This window comes from Meriones unguiculatus, chromosome 2 (genome assembly GCF_030254825.1).
Source record: "Meriones unguiculatus strain TT.TT164.6M chromosome 2, Bangor_MerUng_6.1, whole genome shotgun sequence".
Classification (NCBI taxonomy): domain Eukaryota; kingdom Metazoa; phylum Chordata; class Mammalia; order Rodentia; family Muridae; genus Meriones; species Meriones unguiculatus.
In genome coordinates this window covers 27991121-28010024 of record NC_083350.1, presented here as the reverse complement: position 1 = coordinate 28010024, position 18904 = coordinate 27991121, and the positions used below count along the sequence as shown (strand labels likewise).

The following is an 18904-nucleotide window of genomic DNA, read 5'->3' as shown; positions in this document are numbered from 1 at the left end:
GCTTTCAGAGCCAGGCTTCCATCTTCAGTCCATTCTTAAGATCCTATACTAAACTTTGAACCCTGGGGCCTCAAGCATGCTAACAGGTGCTGTACCACTAGGCCATACATCTAGCCCCCAAACCAACTTTTGACTAGTTTTGGGGAGTCCATCACTAGTAGGGTCTCCCTAGTGATGTGCTCTGAGGGGCTTGACATAGGCAACCTTTGTTCTGTATCCAGATATAGCATCATGCAGTCCTGCTGGGACCTGGAGCCTACCAAGAGACCCACCTTCCAGCAGATCTGCTTCCTCCTTCGGGAACAGGCCCAACTAGACAGGACCGAGCAGGTGAGAGGGATGGAGTACCTGCCTGGCTGGCTAGAACAGGCTGGGCTGGGCCTGAAAACTTCACCTGTCTCTGGCTTCTCCCACCCCCAGGACTATGCTAACCTGTCAAGCAGCAGTAGCAGTGGCAGTAGCAGTGACAGTGGTGGTGGCGGCGGCAGCGGTGGCAGCAGCAGCAGTGAGCTAGAGGAGGAGAGCTCCAGTGAGCACCTGGCCTGCTGTGAGCCAGTGGATAGCGCCCAGCCCCTGTTGCAGCCCAACAATTACCAGTTCTGCTGAAGTGGGACCACGGGGCACTGCTGCTCCCCATATCCCAGCTCTACCTCCTCCATGGACGGGCGACATGGGGAGAACACGTGAACTTTGTCCTCAGCTTGGCCCAGCTCTGAAACTTCAGAACATGAGGGGTCTGGGGGAAGTCAGAGGCCCCCGTGCCCAGAGCCTGGGCCATCACTGCCAGTGGGTTCTCACAGGGCTAGCCTGTATTCACTATGCCAGTTGGTGCACCCCTAGTTCACTTTCTTCATCTTGTTCCCACTTGGAAAGAACCCCTGTTCTTGTGTTTCAATGGAAAGACTGATTTGTGTCTCAGAAAAAGACAAGGCTCCCACGGCTATAAGTAAGTGGAGAGATTGCCTTCCCTGACAGATGCTCAGGCCACAGCCTTCTTAGGGCTCCTTCCTAGGCTCACAGGCCTGGTCTCCACTCTTGAACTTCACTCTAGCCCCACCTCATCCCGGATCTTGTACTGCTAGAATGAGCCAAGCGGCAGCTGAAAGTGAGGGGCGTTCTAGCTAGTGCCCTGTCATTCTAGGCTGGAAGGCGACGCTGGCCACGCCAAGCAAATGTTGCACACTCCTCTCCAAGCTGACTCGTCCTCATTAACAGTCAACATTAAACTAACAGTATTAACACAGCCAGCTGTGTCTGGATCTTTGCAGCACACAGGTACCTCCAAGGACGTCCTTCCACCCACCCATCCCTCTTGAGAAGTGACCAACAAGCACCCACTTCCAGAGCAAAAGGACACAATGAGCATTGAACTGGCTATTGCTTCATCAAAACCAGATAATTTAATAAACTTTATTCTTGTGGGGGGGGGGGGAGAACGAGAGGGAAAGCCACCTATCCCACCCTCTCAATAAATTAAATAGCACTCGGCCAATCCCGGGCCCCAAGCAAACCATGGGCACCTGAGCCAGTGCTGCTGTTTGCTTATGGCCCTATCTGCTTCCCCTTCACAGAAGGGAGTTTTCCTACTGCTTGCCAGCTATGTCACAACCATGGGCCACATCCCCTCTGTGGTGAGGGTCCAAAGGCCCAGACGGTGTAGGGTACAGTAGCAGTGGCCAGAGAAAGGAGGAAGGATTCTCTTCCCTCAAACCCTGGGCAGAGGAGAGTCCTGGAGAGAGCTATAACTGCCTGTTCCTTCCTCCTTAGCTTCCCCAAGTTGTGGGAACAAGAGCTGGAGGAAAAAAAAAAGAATGCACCCTTCCTTTAGGCAGAATGAAGGGTCCAAAGGGACCCCAAGAATGACTAAGCCAGCAAGGCCCCTAGTCAAAGGCAACAGGCTAGGAAGCCCATAGGACTGGAACCAGCGGCCCTCACATGGGACATTAGCCTAACAGCCTCCCCATCTGGTACAGGATCCCAGGTGGTGCTAGGCCTGGGCGACCAGCTCCCAGCCTTTCCCCTCAGCCTCCGCTCCTCAAAAACATGCCTCCTTCACATGCTCTCTCAGGTCCAGCAGAGGTTTCCCAGCACCTCCCCTGAGCCACAGAGGTTGGGGGCCCCGCTGTGCTCATGAAATGGAAGCTCTTTGGTCAGTTCCAGCAATCAGAGGCCCTCCCTACAGGGGACTGCAGATTCCCTCAATAGGTCTGCCTTGGGCAAGGGCCGTATTATGGCTTGAGAGAGATGGTGCAGGCCCTATGCATAACAACCTGGCTTATTCTGCCACTGAGGCTACCTCCTCTTCCTCTCCATCCTCCTGTGTCTCTGTCTTGATCTGAGCAACCCCAAGGCGATAGAGGGTATCACGAATGACTACCTCGCCAGGCTGGCAGCTCTGCACAATGTCATGGATCTGCCGGTTGACAATTTCTCGGCTGGTGAGGAAGTCCATGAGGCGGTTGTAGAGGTAATAGTGGGTAGCATTGTCAAAGGCAATAGGCCGCTGGCGGATGCTGCTGAGTTTGCTGTCCGGGATGGAGGCATAGGGTGCCAACTCAGGGCACAAAGATAAGGAATGGTGGCCAGCACTAGGGTCACTGGGATCGGGCTTTGTGTTTGTATGGACAATCCGCCGTGTGGCAGTCTTGGTGACTGGATGCTGCACAGAATTTTCAGCTTCTGTCACATCCACAGAATAATGCTGGTCCAAGAGTTCAGGGCAGGACACACTCTGCAAGAAGAGAAGAGAAGTACTCTGTAAGAGGGAAAGACAGAGAAAGAACCTTGTGAAAGAAAACAGGAGCGGTCCAGCCCTGGTTAAATTGCACAGCCCTTTCATACTATCTCTATGCTCCCAATTCTTCATGTGAGAATGAGAATAGGAAATTTGTCATCCCAGCACAGATGCTGATTGCTTCAGGAGCTGTCATCATTGTACCTGGCCAATGCAGGCACCAGAGGAATGGAAGTGGATCTGAGGGGCATGTCACCTTTTTGGGTCTCTACCACAAGTTTTCAGAGCCCAAGAGCCCCAAGGAATAAGGAGAATAATGTCCGCTCCAAAGCCAGCCCAAAGCCTTTACCTCCCATAATGCACCTGGAGGTCATTTCCCTTACGACACTTCTCTTCTTTCCTAGTACCCAATGCCTCCTCTAGTCAAGGCCAAAGGCAGGCCTGGCTGTGCACATGCCTTCAGTAGACACTACCTCCTGGTACAATGTACTAAGCAAACACAGGGACTCTGCCAAAGCTCTGCTGTGTGAACCTGACTAAACCCCGTTGCTGCTCTGGGTCTGATTTTTCCTTTTCTACTGGAAGCAGAGGGTTAGAGAAGATCAGTGCTGAGTGCTGAACCCCAGACCCCACCTTCCTTAAGCAGCTTAAAAAATAAAAAAAATAGACTATTATTTAGTTTACAGTTCTGGATGCAAAAATGAGTGTTTTCTAGGCCCACTGTATCTGCGTCTCAACAGGCATGCCCTATAGCATGTAAGACTCAGGAATTAAGAGTGCTCTTCAAGGTGGCCAGGTTGTACACTGACTCCCAGATGCAGCAACCTTCTGGCTTCTCTGTTTTCACACGATGCCTATGTTTGGAATACCCCAAGCACACTAACTGATACGCTATGGCCTATACCATGGTCAGTTAGTAAAGTGTCTCTGCAAATACTGGTGCATCAAGGTAAAGTAATGATGGAGAGTAAGGATGCTAGCGATAGTTCCCAGGCAGGCTCCCCTACATCAATTGTGTGTGTGGGGGGGATTTATTCCAGTTCTTAGGAGGTAACTCACCACAACTGGCTCTGTAGGGCTAGAGAAACAGCCCTGGTTCTTCCCCCACATCTGGTTAGTCAGCTCTGGGTAGCAGAGGTCAGCACATAGGGCCACTGGTGTGGCTATATCTACCACATAGACAGGTGGCCAGTGGCGGGAAGAGGCAAGCAGATCCACGTGGTCACGGGCACTTTCACCTCGAACAAGATACTTGGAACCGCAGACCACCTGTGGGAGATGAAGGGCACAGGTCAGAGTTAAGGAGCCAGCCAGCAGGCTGCTGGAGTAGGACCTCACTTACTCCTTTCACGGAAGATCAGCCTCGAGACTGAAGCAGGGTGTATGACATTTGGTTGCTCTCCTCCTCCTTTCAAAAAAGAACTGTTACTGTGCATGCAGGCTTGGGTACGCCATAGCACGCACACAGAAGTCGGGGGATGACTTTGCAGGAGTTCTGTTTTCTCCTTCCACAGTGGATTCTGGGATTGAGCCCAGGTTATTAGGTTTGCTTGGCAAGAGCCTTTAGCCACTGAGTCACTGCACTGACCTTCTTGTCCTACTTACATCCCTAAAGGAAGTTACCGGCTCATCCTTGTCCTGAGAACAGCTAGGACTTAGGTTAGGCAGAAAGGTCTCTCAGAACATCTCTAAATCCTACTCCATTCCTATCACTCTACACCCATCCTGGCAATGTGAACACAAGGCTTAGGGCTTCTTCCCACTAGATTTCAATGGGCTGCCCAAAAACAGCCTTTGCTGTGACCCAGTAAGTACCTCCACCAACACTATCCACTTACCTCACTGCTGGACAGATCTGAGTACACAGGAGAACTCTGCCTTCGCACCACTGATCTGTCACTCCCACATGAAATGTTCCCCATTACAGCCCCAAGACAGCACTGGAATCCCTGTCCCCTGCTTCTCAGAAGGTGACGATGGACACATAGCAACATACCCTGAGTGGGTGCTGATCTGCCAGAGTAAGTTTCAAATCCCTTCCCCAAAACCCAGATTTGTTCCAGTGACTGGCTACCTCATCCTTCTTTTACAGCCCGCTCAGCTTGACTCTCAAATCACTGTAAAATGGGAGTCTGTTGACAATGCCCATTTGGTACTGGATTTTCCATTCTGATACTTTCCTCAGTCAGTGCTGACATCTATTACACAACCAATCCCATAGCTTTGCATCTGGAGTGATTTCACCAGCCATTCCCCATTCAACATCTATTCTGACCAGCTTCAGAATGAAGTCACAGGAGCCACTCCTCCTCTGGCTCTCCCGTGGGCTCTTCCTTTGTCCCTAGGTCTTGGCCTTCTCTGGCTACTAGAGACTGCAGGTCCAGCCCCACTTTCTACCTCAATTCTTTGCCTGGTTCCTCCAGAACTAGCATCACAAGCTGTGGTAACGTTCCTTCTCCACAATAATGGGGGTCAACTAGAGAAGAATAGCATCTCTGTCATTTACCCTTGCACTTACGCAACTCAGGGCCAGCATGCAGTACAGTATTTAATAATACATACACTGAGTTACCCTCTCAGCTCCTTCTCCAGGGCCCCAAATGGCAGTGATTCCTTAGGTTGCAGAGAGAGATCAGTTCCAGTCCCAAAGGGACCAATCGGATTCTCTGTGGGCAGTTCAACACTGACAGAGGCACCCAGTGCTGCCCTCACGCTACTTTCTCACCTGATGGGGGCACACTTTGTAGATTTTCCCCCCTGTGAAGTGAGTTGGGGGCGGTCTAGCTCTGGCTCCATTCTGTACAGATTCATAGAGTGCCAATAAGGAGAAGCAGAGCTGATCCTGGAGAGAAGGAAAAGATTAAGGCTCAGGCACAAATGCTAAGGTACCCAATATAAAATGTCCCTCCAAACCGAGCCTCACCAGCCCTGTCCACTAGGTGTAGGTAAACATGAGGAGGCTCCAAAGGAAGCTGCCAGACCTGTGCCTTGTCCTTTCTTATTTGTTTTGTTTTAAGTCAGAGAAACCTTCAAAGAGGAGTTACCATTTGAATCTGAGTTTGAAGGAAGCATATTGTCAGTAGCACAGAAAGCAAGTAAGGTATGAATAAAAGCTGATCACAACATACAGTCTGCGTTTACAGCAGTATTTTTATAAGCCTGAACCCAGTCCTCGTGTGAAGTATGCTTGAAAAGTACCTTGTGAATTTTCAGCTGTTTTGATTTTATAAATGAGGTTAACAAATTTAAAATGTGACTTAGCACCATACAGAGCAAGAAGAGCCAGGATTAAAAACCCGAGTCTAGGTCAAGGCCTCACATATGACACTATCTGGCTGTTTTTTTGTTTTTTGTTTTTTTTTTTGGTTTCCTGACCTCTAGAATCCTGTCATAGAGGGTTTATGCCCTGTACAGAAGAGAGAGTAGTTGTCTTGTTCCCAAAGCTCCACAGTCTCCACAGCTGCTCCCAACACTCACCCTGGAGTCTTCTGGGCTAAAGGGAATGCCGCACTGCTCCAGAAGGTACTGTAGCTCCTCTCCATCATAGGAGCTGAGTTCCTCGAGCTTGCAAGTGCCTTCCTGCAGCAACCTCACCAAGGCACTGCCATTTCCTGAAACACACAATAGTGCTGATGGGAGACGCTGCTGACAGCACCTGGCACCATGACATCCTCATGCTGGAGACTGAGAACAAGAGGTGAGGCATGCAGGGTGGCAGGCAAGGCACAAAAGCCAATGCTGCACACAGGTGTGTGTGTGCTTCGCTGATGCCTGAAGGCTCTCAGGACTAGACCATGCTCCTGAAACACCTACATTCGATAACAGAAACAGTCATTACCAAGACCCCTAGAACAGTTCATCTTTTAACCCACACATTTTGTCTTAAGAACCAAGAGCACAGATGTTTCAGGTGCTTGTAGCAACAAGAGGAACAGGAGCTATTACTTTAAATTTATTTTTATTTATTTGTGGGTGCATGCCTGAATGTATGCACACCATGTGCATGCCTGGTGCCTATGGAGGTCAGAACAAGGCATCAGATCTCTTGGAACTGAAGTCACAGTGATGATGAGCCACCACGTGCATGATGGGCACTCAGCCTGGCTCCTTTGCAAGAGCAACAAGTGGTTTTGGTTTTTCAAGACAGGGTTTCTCTATGTAGCCTTGGCTGTCCTGGACTTACTTTGTAAACCAGGCTGGCCCTGAACTCACAGGGATCCCCTACCTCTGCCTTCCTGAGTGCTGGGATTAAAGCCGTGTGTCACCATGCCCGGCTACAACAAGGGTTCTTAACCACTGAGCCACAGGCAATAGCTGTCATTTTAAAAATGCTCTCTACATACTATACTCCTGACCAAGCTTAAAGGGGGCAGAGCTCAGAGGTAAAGTAGCTGAAGTGAGGGTAAGCCTCACTACTTAATGTTAAGAAACAATGCTTACAGCCAGTTTATCACACAGAGCACTGACAAAATTAATACTTCATTCCAAGCTTTTAAAAATTAAAACAGAATATAAGGTGTATTCTACTATTATAGGAAAATTTCCATTTTGTACAATTTTCTAACTATAGATGTGACATTTGCCAGAGTGTGGGTATCATTTTAGGTCATAATGTAAAAAGCATTTATTTCTTTCTTTTTTGGAGACAGGGTTTATTATGCAGTTGTGGCTGGCTGGCTTTGAAGTCTCAGAGATTCACTTGCCTCTGTCTCCCAAGTGCTGGAGGTATGTCCAGCCACAGCCCTATTTTTAGACACAGTCCTTGAGATGGGCCTGGCATTCTCTACCACTGCTCTGCCTTGCCATGACCAATGTTTCAGACTTCTGACTGAGTCATTCTCTTAATACCAAACAGCCACCAAATGGTCTTACCAGGTGCTGGCTGCACATCCAGGTTTTTGTCTTTCTCAGTGTTGACGACCACAGCTCCTCTCATGAGCGGTGGGAAGAAGGGAGCAATAACAGAGGCATCGAACTTGGTGATGGGGATGCTGGCAGGGAACGCAACCTGCTCAATCACTTCTGTCTCCATTGTGGTCCAAAAGTCCTCTACGTTCACCTCACTGGAGCCCAAGAATTCAGGCCAGGTAAACTAAAATGTGGTCAAGATTTAAAAAGGCAAAGAAGAAAAAAAAAAAAAACAAAACAAGGATGAAAATAGGCTAAAGTGTGCGAGCTACAGACTAGCAACAACAGTGTGCACTTTATTACACACCAGGAAACCAAAGCCCTGAGAGGCCAAGAATCTGACAGGCACACACTGCCAGGAGAGCCCTGAATTTGACAATTTAATAACCAAGCCACCCTTTCTTCCTCTCACACTACAGTACTCTCCCAGACCAAATAATAATAGCCCCTTGTTTCTACAGCTCCGTTCATGTCATGTTCTGTGGTTAAAAGCATTTGTTGTTCTTCCAGGACCCAAGATTGGTTCCCAGCATCAACACCAGGGAGCGCCTTCTGCCTAGAATGCTCCTCCCCAAAGCTACATGGTCTTCAGATGTCTACTCAAATGCCACTGTATCAGACCTTTCCTGACTACCCTCTGTAAAAAGAGGGACCCTTTCTCACACACATCTCTATCCTACTCATCAAAGCAGCAAATAAACACTGAATGGAGACGGAAGTTTGGCAGTTCATTTTTAGACTACTTTCTAAGAAGCCTAAAAAGTACACATAAGGGCTAGCAGTGTAGTTCAGCTGCAGAGCACATGGCTAAACATGTACACAGTTCCTGGTCCAATTCTCAGTGAAGGGAACCAACAAGGACTGGGAGTGTAATTCTCCTGGTAATGTGTTTGCCTAATTCACAGGCTCTGGACTCCATCTCCAGCATCATAAAAAGGAAAACAAACAAGTCCTGTTTCTTTTTGATGTTTCTCAAATGAAATACTGGGCAACAGGAGGAAAAAGCCACTGGTCTCACCTAGACAGGACTGGAGCCATCTATCCTTGGGAATAGCATGCAGGAGGGAAGCTGCCCAAGTCACAGGACAGTTTTAAAAGTGGCTGTGGTGGCTGAGAGGGACTTACCTCCACACTCTTCAGTGCCAGCACATTCTCTTCATTCCTCTGAGCCATTTCCACTTTGGGGGCCACACCACAGATCCCACAGATCATGTCATTGTAGTCACGAACAGTGAGACACTCAAAAGCCCAGTAGCCATTGCACAACAGCTCCTGCAGCTGGCTCAGCTCCTCTGAGGTCAGTGTCTTCTCTGGAAGGAGAGCAAGAGGTCAAGGAAAACAACAACAACAACAGCACTCGGATCAGCCAGTAGCCAGCAAGGACAGCAATCTCTATGTGTTCTGGTGGCAACCCAGTGACTCAGAGGACAGCTACCCTGAACTAATGTTTCCTAGGAACTAGATAGTGGCAATGAGAGCTTTGAATACACTATCTAGACTAATTCTTATTTGATTTTAACTGTTTATGAATAGGAGCTATTCCTGTCTTCTTTTATGACTAAAACAAAACAAAACCCAGAATGAGTTGTTCAAAATCATACTGCCTCATCTACCCCTCCTAAGACAAAGCACAGAACTGGAGCTTGTAGAAACAGGATAGGTAAAAAACATACGGAAGAAAAGCAATGGCCAAACAATTTCTAGGAAGAAAAGAATGTGGTCCCTACGACTGGGTCTCCACAAGTCTTGGAAGTGGTAGACATCTAGGAACTCTGCCAAACTTACAAAGCCACATATGACCAAAGGATATGATTCTAAAAGTCACTTGTGATTTCTTGCTACAGGCCCCTGGATGCATGAAAACATTTTGTAGAGTCAGCGTGGCATTTATAAAATTCTGAACGAAGAATATATTACTAGGAAGTCAGGGATAGCTCGTTTGACTCTCACTCCAAATGACTCGACTGAAGCCTACCACTGACAATACCCAGAGTGCTCAGGACTGGACCGGAGAAGAGGGCAAGACCTTTACCTGTTTGTTCCTGCACAGACTTCAGCACAACACCAACACACCTTCTGGGGTCCTCTCCCAGCTTAATCTGATTCCGTATTGCAAAAAGTAAGTCCAGGCTGACTAGCAACTTATTTCCCACATTAAAGAGACCTGCAGGTTAACACAGGCAAAGGGATCACTGTAGTTATCAACAGTGCAAACAAACTTAATGTCTACTACAATATAGTCACAAAACAGAACAATGCATTTTAAAAGAGAGAACTAGACCCACTGTTCCGATATGACGCTGTCTACAAGCGCACACTGAATGAAATACTATGTATAAGCAGGGCACAGTAGGGCACACCTATAATCCCAGCTCTCAGTGAGGCAGAGGCAGGCAGAGCTCTGTGATTTCGAGGCCAGCCTAGTCTACAAATCGAGTCCAGGACAGCCAAGGCCGAACAGAGAAACCTTATCTAGAAAGACAGACAGACAGAAAGAAAGATAGACTATGTATAGCACAGTTTTGCTTTATCCTAGTTAAAAAAAAACAAAAAACAAAAACAAAAACAAAAACCCCAAACATTTCTCTAGCTCCAGCTTACTCTTCCCAGCTTTTACACAACCACACTGTGGATCCCAGGGCACCCCTTAGTGCAGAGACGTGGCGGGCCTAACACAGGCTGTAAGGTCACCCGGGAAATAAAAACTCAGGTGAATGTAAATGCAGTCAAGTCCTGTCAAATTAGAGTGGTTTTTTTTTTTCCTTTCTCATTTATATACAACACAATGTGCAATGTGACAAAAGCAAATGAAACACATGCTCCTGGGAAAGAAGGCCACCAGTGGGAGAGGCCCTTTTTAGATATGACAGTAAAGGCTGAAAACACAGTATCGAAGTGCGAGCCATCCAAACAAACAAACACACAAACAACCCCCAAAACAAAACCAACCAAAAAAATAAAACCCTGGTGTCCCCCAAATCACCACCCACAAAAAGACAACAAACCCAGAGAAAACTCATAAAAAGCCAAGGAAAATGGCAACATTCACAAATACAATTCACAACAGAGTAATTAATCCTCTCCTATTCCTCCTAGGGTCATGTAAAAGATCTCTACCCTCTTGATTAATTAAAGACACATGACAAATCAGTAATGTAGCAGCTTTTTATCTGTCTAATCAGCAAACGTTAGGAAAGCAGCCCCCAAAGTTCCCCGAGCTGATAACTGGGTTTGGGTACACGGCATATTAAGTCAACAGATACTCAAGAATTCTACCAACAACAAACAGCTGGATCCAACTATCTGTATAGCACTTAAAACAAACCAAACAAATTTAGGTGTCAGTCTAACAATATACACCCAGGACCTGTGTGCTATAAACTATAAAAAGGATGAAATTCTTAATGATAAAGTATTTAATAGCAAAAAAGTCTCCAAACCAAATTAAAAGAAAAATGTAAAAAATGAAAATGAAAAAAAATGTAAAGACTATATTTGGACTGAAAGACTCAATATTTTTAAACAATATTCCTCAAGTTGGTCTATAAATTCAATAAAATTTCCACAACATTTCTAGTGGGACTATAGTGATAAACAGACTAGCTAAAGAACTTATGAAGAACAAGGTTGGAGGCCTCATGCTGCCTAACAGAACTTATTCTGAGGTTTCAGTGGTAAAGCAGTGTGTACTGGGGCCCAGCATGGTAGTATGTGCCCTTAATCTAAGCCGAGAAAGACAGAGCGCAGTGAGTTCTAGGCCAACCTGTTCTAAATAGCAAATTCTACTACAGCTAAGGCTACAATGAGAGTCTGTCTCAAGAAACAAAAAGAGAAAACACCAACAAAAAGAAGACAGTGTATACTAGCAAAAGATAAACAATGGAACAATCCAGTGCCTAGGGCAGTCTCATGTGCACAGGCCAAGTGATACAAATGGAGCAGTGGCAAACCAAAGGAGAAAGGACTGTCCATCTTACAAACTCTGGTGCAAAAACTGGACAAGTGAACCTTATACTTATATATTATAAGTTAAGTAAAGGGGCTGGAGAGATGGCTCTGTGGTTAAGAGCACTGTCTGCTCTTCCTGAGGTCCTGAGTTCAATTCCCAGCAACCACATGGTGGCTTACAACCATCTATACTGGGATCTGATAGCCTCTTCTGGTATTAAGGTGTACATGTAGATAGAGCACTCATATATATAAAATAAAATAGATCTTAAAAACAAGTTATGTAAAGAGGCTGGCTCGGCTGTTAGGAGCATTTACTGCCCTCGCAGAGGACCAGGGTTTAGTTCCCAGCACCCATGCTGTAACTCACAACTGCCTACAACTTCAGTTTCAGGGGATCCAGTGCTCTCTTCTGGTCCCCGCTGGCACCATGTGGAGCACAATACACTCACGCAGGCACTCATATATAGACACACACCCACACCTACGGGGCATAAATATCAATGCATCTTTTTATACAGTTAAACAGACTCACAGGAGCTGGAGTTCAGTCAGTGAAGTGATTCACTGTTCTAGGCTCAATCCCTAGAACCTATGTGAAAACCAATCAATAATGGTGTCACACATCTGTTAGCCCTGAGGTTTGCCACCCATCCATCCTAGCCCACAAAACACACCTCAGGCTAGAAAGATGTTAAGGACTGGGAAGATGTCTCAGTGGGTACAGTAAAGGCCATGCAAGTGTGAGGACCTGAGTCCTCACACCCAGGTCAAGGCAGCATGGCAGTGCATCTGTAGGCTCAGCACTCCGACAGGGAGATGGGAGGCAGAGACGACAGAATTCTGGGCCACCCACCCTGTCCTACCCAGCAGCCAAGAAGAAACTGTCTCAAACAAGGTAGGAAATGAGAACTGACACACAGGGTTGTCTCCTCATCTCCACGTGCCCCACGGCACACACAAATAGGCAGAGAAAGGGAGAAGAAAAAAAAAAAAAAACCCAAAGAACACACCTCCACCACTGGCCACTGGGAAACTATAATGTAGCACCACAGCACGCACCAAGCAGGATGGCTAAAACAACACCATGTGCTGGCGTACACCGACGACAGGAATACAAAGCAGAAAGGCACTCTGGGAAATGGTTTGGCAGTTACTTAGAAAACTAAACATATACTTACCACCTGGGCCATCACATATTTACTTAGAAGAAACGAAAATATATGCTCACTTGCAATCCTGTTAACAAACGTTTGTAGCAACTCTACTTGTAATTGCTAAAATCTGGTATCATCCTTTAGCAGGTGAATGGACAGACTAGCAAGCACATCAACAGACGAGAAAAATCAGTCAGTGATAAACAGACACGCATTGATTCACAATAAAACCCAGGAACCAGGTTTGGAGGATTACGTACTACTGCTGTATTCATACAATGTTCTTGGGTGGAGGACACTACAAAAGTGAGAGTTAAGTGGCTATCAACCATAAGGGACAAGAGGCTTGAGTGTTTCATGATTCGGTGCACTGTCAGGATATACAACAACAACAACAACAAAGTCTACTCAGTGTAAATTTCTTTCTTTCTTTTTTCTTTTTTTGAGACAGGGTATATATGTGGCTATGGGTGTCCTGGAACTCGCTATATAGACCAGGCTGGCCCTGAACTCACAGAGATTTACCTGCTTTTGCATCCCAAGTCCTGGGTACTCTATGTGAATTTAAACAGAATGTTAATTTAAAAACACATAATCCTGAGCACTAGCCCATACAGAGTACAGCGGAGAAAAATGAGAAATTCAGCTCTGGATAAGAATACAAAATAATAAAAGCGCTAACTGGTAATACAAGCTTTAACAGGTATTCAAAATAAGGCAACATAAGGTTCTAGAGACGAAGAATAAATGTGTTTTAGTCCTCAGCACTGAATCCTACATGTCAATTCGGGATTCAGACTCACAATGATTGGTGCATGGGTTTTGTTATTGTTTGGGTTGTTTTTGTTTTTTGTATTTTCTTTTGGTCTTTTTTTTTTTTTTTTGAGGTTCAGAGACAATTTTATTTGTGCATTTAAAGACAAACCCTAGGGCAGGATGTAGGAGAAGGAAAAAGAAGCCACGCCTCTGAGTTAAGCACACATGAAGGTCAGCCAACCACAAGGCAGAGAGCTTCAGGAAGAGAGTAAGGAAGCCCCAAGTACCACAGAAAGCAAGCTTAGAAAAGAGGAAAAAAAAGAAAAGCTGTCTATAGTTTAATAGTGATAAATAAAGGGGAGGGTAAAATACAGCAATTCTACTGTTGAGAATTTGTCCATAAGAAATAAAGACACACATAATTATTTACTGATAGGCAAGACTGTAAAACAGCACCAGCCATCCTTTTTCAAAAGGTTGTCTCTCTACCTGCTGGCAGAGGGAGATGTCGCTGACACACTGCTAAGCTAAAAACAGTGCGTTCAGCAACATCCACCATGCTCTACTCTCTTCAAAGAAAACGAGAATGTGAACAGCTTCTCTAACTCCGGCCAGTCTGGAGAAAATGAACACGCTGAAGAGCACAGAGTGATCTTTCTCGGGCAGGATCACTGTCAGTTTTTTTTTTTTAACTCTGTACTTAGAGTAGCTCTTTTTCTACAATGAAGATGTGGGTTTGTTTTGGGATAGGGTCTCACTCACTATATAAAGACTAGATAGAACTCACCATGCAGGCTGATCTCAAATTTACTGAGTTCCACCTGTCTGACTTCTGAGTGCTGGTGGGATTAAAAGTGCACTGAGAGCTGTTAATTTATTTTATTTTTTGGTTTTTCAAGACAGGGTTTCTCTGTAGGCCTGTCTGTCCTGGAACTTCCTCTGTAGACCAGGTTGGCTTCGAACTCAGAGATCCACCTGCTTCTGACTTTCCAGTGCTGGTATTAAAGGTGTGCACCATTACCAATTGGGGAGAGCTGTTACTTTTAAACTAACTTGGTCATCGCACCTGAGTTAACTGATGATGGTGAAGAGGCAGCCAGGACAAAGATGGCTTCTTCAGGAGCTCCTAAGGTAGGTGCAGTGCACAAAGGAGCAAAGCTCAGACCAGTAAGGCAGCTCCCAAACCTGTTCTGGGTGCTTGAGGACAGAGGACGTTAGCGCCTACCTGTGTAGATGTCCATGAAGCTGTGCAGGGCCAAACAATGAGGGTTCAGACACATCTTCACTTGGGCAGTCACCACCTGCAGCCGGTTAGCTGTCAGGAGCCAGCATTCCTGCGGCCCGGCCAGAGAGCTAGTACCCAGAACAGAAACGAGGAGGGAAATCAGCTTCTTTATGCTGGCCACAGGCTGTGGTCAGAACCAAAACTCTACACTCTAATGCAACCAGCAAAAGAGGGTGCTGGAGCTTTGTTTCCAAGGTTTTCTAGGTGAAAATCTCCATTTCATTGAGATCTAGGCTCTGAAACTGTACTTACAAGGTAATCTAATTCTCAAGTTATAACATGATGTTAAGCGATCACACCGAAAACTCAAGCAAATGTTATATTGGGCATACCAGATGTAATCTAAAGCCTAGGCTGGTGATAATAAGCTTCAGGCATCTCTAAAATCGACTGCTAATTAAAAAATGTATATAAAAATATTTATTATCTTACGTGGTATGTTTTGCCTGCATGTAAGTATGTGCACCACACGTGTGCTGTCTGGTGCCTATGAAGGGCAGAAAAGGACATCAGATTCCTTGGAACCAGAGTTACAGATAGTCATGAGTTGTCATGTGGATGCCAGGAATTGAACCCAGGTCCTTTACAAGAGCAAAAGTTGCCCTTACTCTCTGAGCAAACTCTCCAGCAGTCCCTGATTGCTAGTGATTTTACCATTGGCAATTGAGAAGGTGAAGGGAAGAAAGCAGAATCTCCCTAGATTATAACTGTCGACCTGTCTGAAGAAAGAGGCAATGCGAGCCAAGTGGACAGGGCATCCAGGGCAGGGCAAGGGGGTGCTTACTTTTGTCCCCCCTTGAATAATGGGCTGCTACAGAGAAGGCACTGCGTGGATGGAGACTCATAATAATTCGACCAAGAGGTCTGCTCGATGGTGACTGTCTCCTCACTCACGTTGGACAGGATAAGTCGAGAGCTGTTTAGTTCATGAATCAGAGCGAAGACCTCAGCCAGCTCTGACTCATTCTCGGGAATCTGCAGGACTTTGCGCAGCAGCTGCAGCGTGGACTGACGCTGGATCTCCCTCTGGGTAGTGTTCAGGGGTTCTGTGGTACTTGGCACATCTGGGTGTGGTGAGCTCGCCTCCTGAGAGAGTGGGTAGAGAGACAGCCTCAGGCCAAAAGTCATCCGTGTGCAAAGAGCAGGGGGGTGGGCCGATGCCGGGATGGGGAAAGAAGTTCCTATCAATTAAGTTCTGCTAGTAACTCTTCATGCTGCTAAAGCTCTGTGGGACTCGGTTTTCTTATCAATAAAATGCATCTCTTGACAATAGATTGAACTGTTAACTCCCACTCATTGGGAGGATAACAGACCAGGCGTTCGGTTCTGGACATGACACTAGTGGCTATACCTGTGGGAACCTGAAGCAGTTTGATTTTTCTGAAACTTGGTATCTTCATCTGTGAAACAAGCGACAAAATAACAAGAACTTTCAGGATGCTTGAGAAGAGATGGTAGAGATAAGGACAATTCTCTAGAAGCTCCACCCCCACCCAAGCGTCTGAGTTCCCTCCCTCTGCTTACTTCTGCCAGGCACAGGAAACAGTGTGACACTGCTGGTACTGCAATGTGCAGGTGGCACTTACCTAAGGCCTACCAGGACTGCAGACTGTCAGAGATGGACAGCAGCCTGACACTTACCTTCCAGAGGGGCAGGTAAGCCTCTCAGAGAGATAGTGAACTGAATAAGGAAGTTCTGTCACCTCACCTCGTCGCTGGCTATCCTGGAACTCACTTTGCAGACCATGCTAGCCTAACACTCCAGAGATCCACCTGCTTGTCTCCTTAATGTGGAATTAAAGGTGTGGCCTACCATGTCAGGCTTTTCCTTCTTTAAGCTTCCTCTTGCCAGGAATTTGGTCACAGCAATGAGAAGTAACTAATACAGTCACTTCTCCCTCACTGGTGAGTACAGGCACCTGCTTGCCTATTTATTCTCCAAACCAGCAAGAGGCCTGGGTCACAGTCCTCTGCAGAAGCTAACTGAAGAAGAACAAGAGGGTGTTTTCTTTACTAAGAACAGCTTCTGTCTCCCTGACTGTAACTGTAAGGTTTCAGTTCTCTATCTTTCTCCTGCACTAGACTGTAAGAGCCTCAGGGAAGGGGCCAGGTGATGGTTACCTCTGAACACCTGGCTCATACAGCACATGACACATGCTTGACTAGTGCATGAAGGGCTGCAAAAGAGTGAGTACCACCACAACAGGCTGTCCCTGAAGGTCACATATTCTCTGATTCTCTGTTGTGACGACAATGAACCACACTGTCCCTTTGGAACCAGGGATGAGAACAGAAAGGACTGAAGGCCACTTCAGCCAACAGATGGTACAGTTTTAATTATAAGAGTTGCAAACAAAGTGCAAAGAGAACCCCTGCCACTTAGGGGCTCCAAAGGCTACACACCAACGCCCTAGTTTCTAAGCAGTTTTATTTTTCTGAACTAGTATTGAGACTCTAGGGTAAGGTGTGGACACATCCATGCCTGCCTAAAAGAGCTTATGTTCTGCAGTGAGTTGAGTGAAGCAGGCCACACAGGGCACAGGCAGCACTATGAGAAGAGGAGTGGATGCGTGCTTGCAGGATCCGGGAGGAAGTCACTTCGGTGGAGGGTATGTGGTAGAGCAGGAGCCCCAGAGGAAGGCTAGGACCCCTCTCCCATGGCAGGGCTTTACGGTAGACTGTTTGAAGCTCCAGGAGCCCTGCCATTGGGCTCCTGGTCCTCTGAGCAAAATGCTGATATTTAGTTTAGCTCACCTCCCTCCTCTGTTTCACTAACAGGAACTAAAGCTCAAATGCTAAGCTTCCAGCTAAGGGCCACCACCAGCCAGGCCTCTCAGTTCCCAATCCTAATGCAATCTCATCTCAAAATTAGTTCCTTGTTGAGAAAGGGCAGTGACCCTGAATATACCTCAGGCTGGAGACAGACTTGGAGACCAATTACCAGTAAAGGCTCCCCTCCACATGCAGAGAGAACTTGAGGCCTAAAGCAGTTTCCCCATCTTTAGTCCTTCCTACTCCCAAATTTTAAGTCTCCCTTTTCTTTTCATTTCAAATACATACATACATACAGACACATATATTTATATATATTTAAATCTGTTCACTTTTATGTGCATGGGTGTTTTGCAAGAGTAAATGTCTCTGCATACCATGCAGTGCCTGCAGAGGCCTTCTGAAACTGGACCTGGAGTTATGGCTGCCATGTGGGTGCTAGGACTTAGGCTCTCTGCAAGAGCACTCAGTGCTCCTAACCTCCAAGCTGTCTCTCTAAGCCCCAAGTCCACTTTTTCAAATAACCTCCCTCTAGGCCTCTCCCTGGCTGGCAGACTCTAGATGGAACAGTCCCAACAGCTTTTCCTATCTGAGCCCTGCCCCCCTACAACACCTTCTCTAGCCAACGGAATAAATACTCTTTACTTTCAATGTTGGTTATGGGCTGGGACTGTATCTTCATCAACAGCTCTTGCTTGGCCTTTGGAAAGCTCTTGGTTTGATTTTCACAATGGTAAACAAAACAAAACAAAACCCAAAATCTAAGATGCTTGGTTTTGAGCATGCCTTCCTTGGTCATCAATTCCTGTACTCCTTAGACAACTTAGAGCATACTTCATCTTTAATTCTTAACCAGTGTATGATTCCCTCAATCCCCCTCACTTGTTTTGGGGCTAGCAGTGACTATTTACAAAAGAAATGAACCAACTTTCAGGTCTCAGATAGGCTTCTGTAGTACTTTGAATGAGAATGGCCCCAAAGACCTTATTTGAATGCTTGTTTGGCAGCTGGGGCAACTGTCTGGGAAGGACTGGGAGGTGTAGCTTTGTTGAGATGCATCACTGGGGGTGGGCTTTGAGGTTTCAAAAGCTCACACCACTCCCAGTTAACTGTGTCTGCCTTGAGGTTGTTCTCTTAACATGAATGCTTCCAGCTGCTTGTCCAGTGCATGCTACCATGTTCCCACCATGATGGTTATGGACTAACCATCTGAAAATGTAAGCAAGCCCCAACTAAATGCTTTTTTAAATAAGATGCCTTGGTGGTGGTGCTCTGTCACAGCTATAGAACAGTAAGACAGCCTCTCATTCTCGTCTATTTAAGGCTTGCTGTGGCATTCTTTTC

At 46.4% G+C, this 18904-nt stretch overlaps 2 protein-coding genes across 3 annotated transcripts in view; one reads left to right on the top strand and one right to left on the bottom strand.

Annotated features, from left to right (window-relative positions):
• Csf1r (colony stimulating factor 1 receptor) overlaps positions 1 to 1243 on the top strand; it is a 31525-nt gene extending 30282 nt beyond the window's left edge. The window contains exons 21-22 of the mRNA XM_021633680.2: positions 222 to 330; positions 421 to 1243. Of these exons, the coding sequence (XP_021489355.1) occupies positions 222 to 330; positions 421 to 606 (295 nt within the window). The 3' untranslated portion in view covers positions 607 to 1243. The remainder of the gene's footprint in view (positions 1 to 221; positions 331 to 420) is intronic.
• A 138-nt stretch (positions 1244 to 1381) lies between these two features.
• The window catches only part of Hmgxb3 (HMG-box containing 3), a 44863-nt gene continuing 27340 nt past the window's right edge, over positions 1382 to 18904 (bottom strand). For both annotated transcript variants that reach the window (XM_021633679.2, XM_021633678.2), the window contains 9 exons: positions 15573 to 15874; positions 14729 to 14856; positions 9675 to 9806; positions 8768 to 8952; positions 7607 to 7826; positions 6212 to 6345; positions 5460 to 5576; positions 3794 to 4003; positions 1382 to 2731 (listed from right to left, as the gene is read on the bottom strand). In XM_021633679.2, coding sequence (XP_021489354.1) covers positions 2276 to 2731; positions 3794 to 4003; positions 5460 to 5576; positions 6212 to 6345; positions 7607 to 7826; positions 8768 to 8952; positions 9675 to 9806; positions 14729 to 14856; positions 15573 to 15874 — 1884 coding nt within the window. In that variant the 3' untranslated portion in view covers positions 1382 to 2275. The remainder of the gene's footprint in view (positions 2732 to 3793; positions 4004 to 5459; positions 5577 to 6211; positions 6346 to 7606; positions 7827 to 8767; positions 8953 to 9674; positions 9807 to 14728; positions 14857 to 15572; positions 15875 to 18904) is intronic.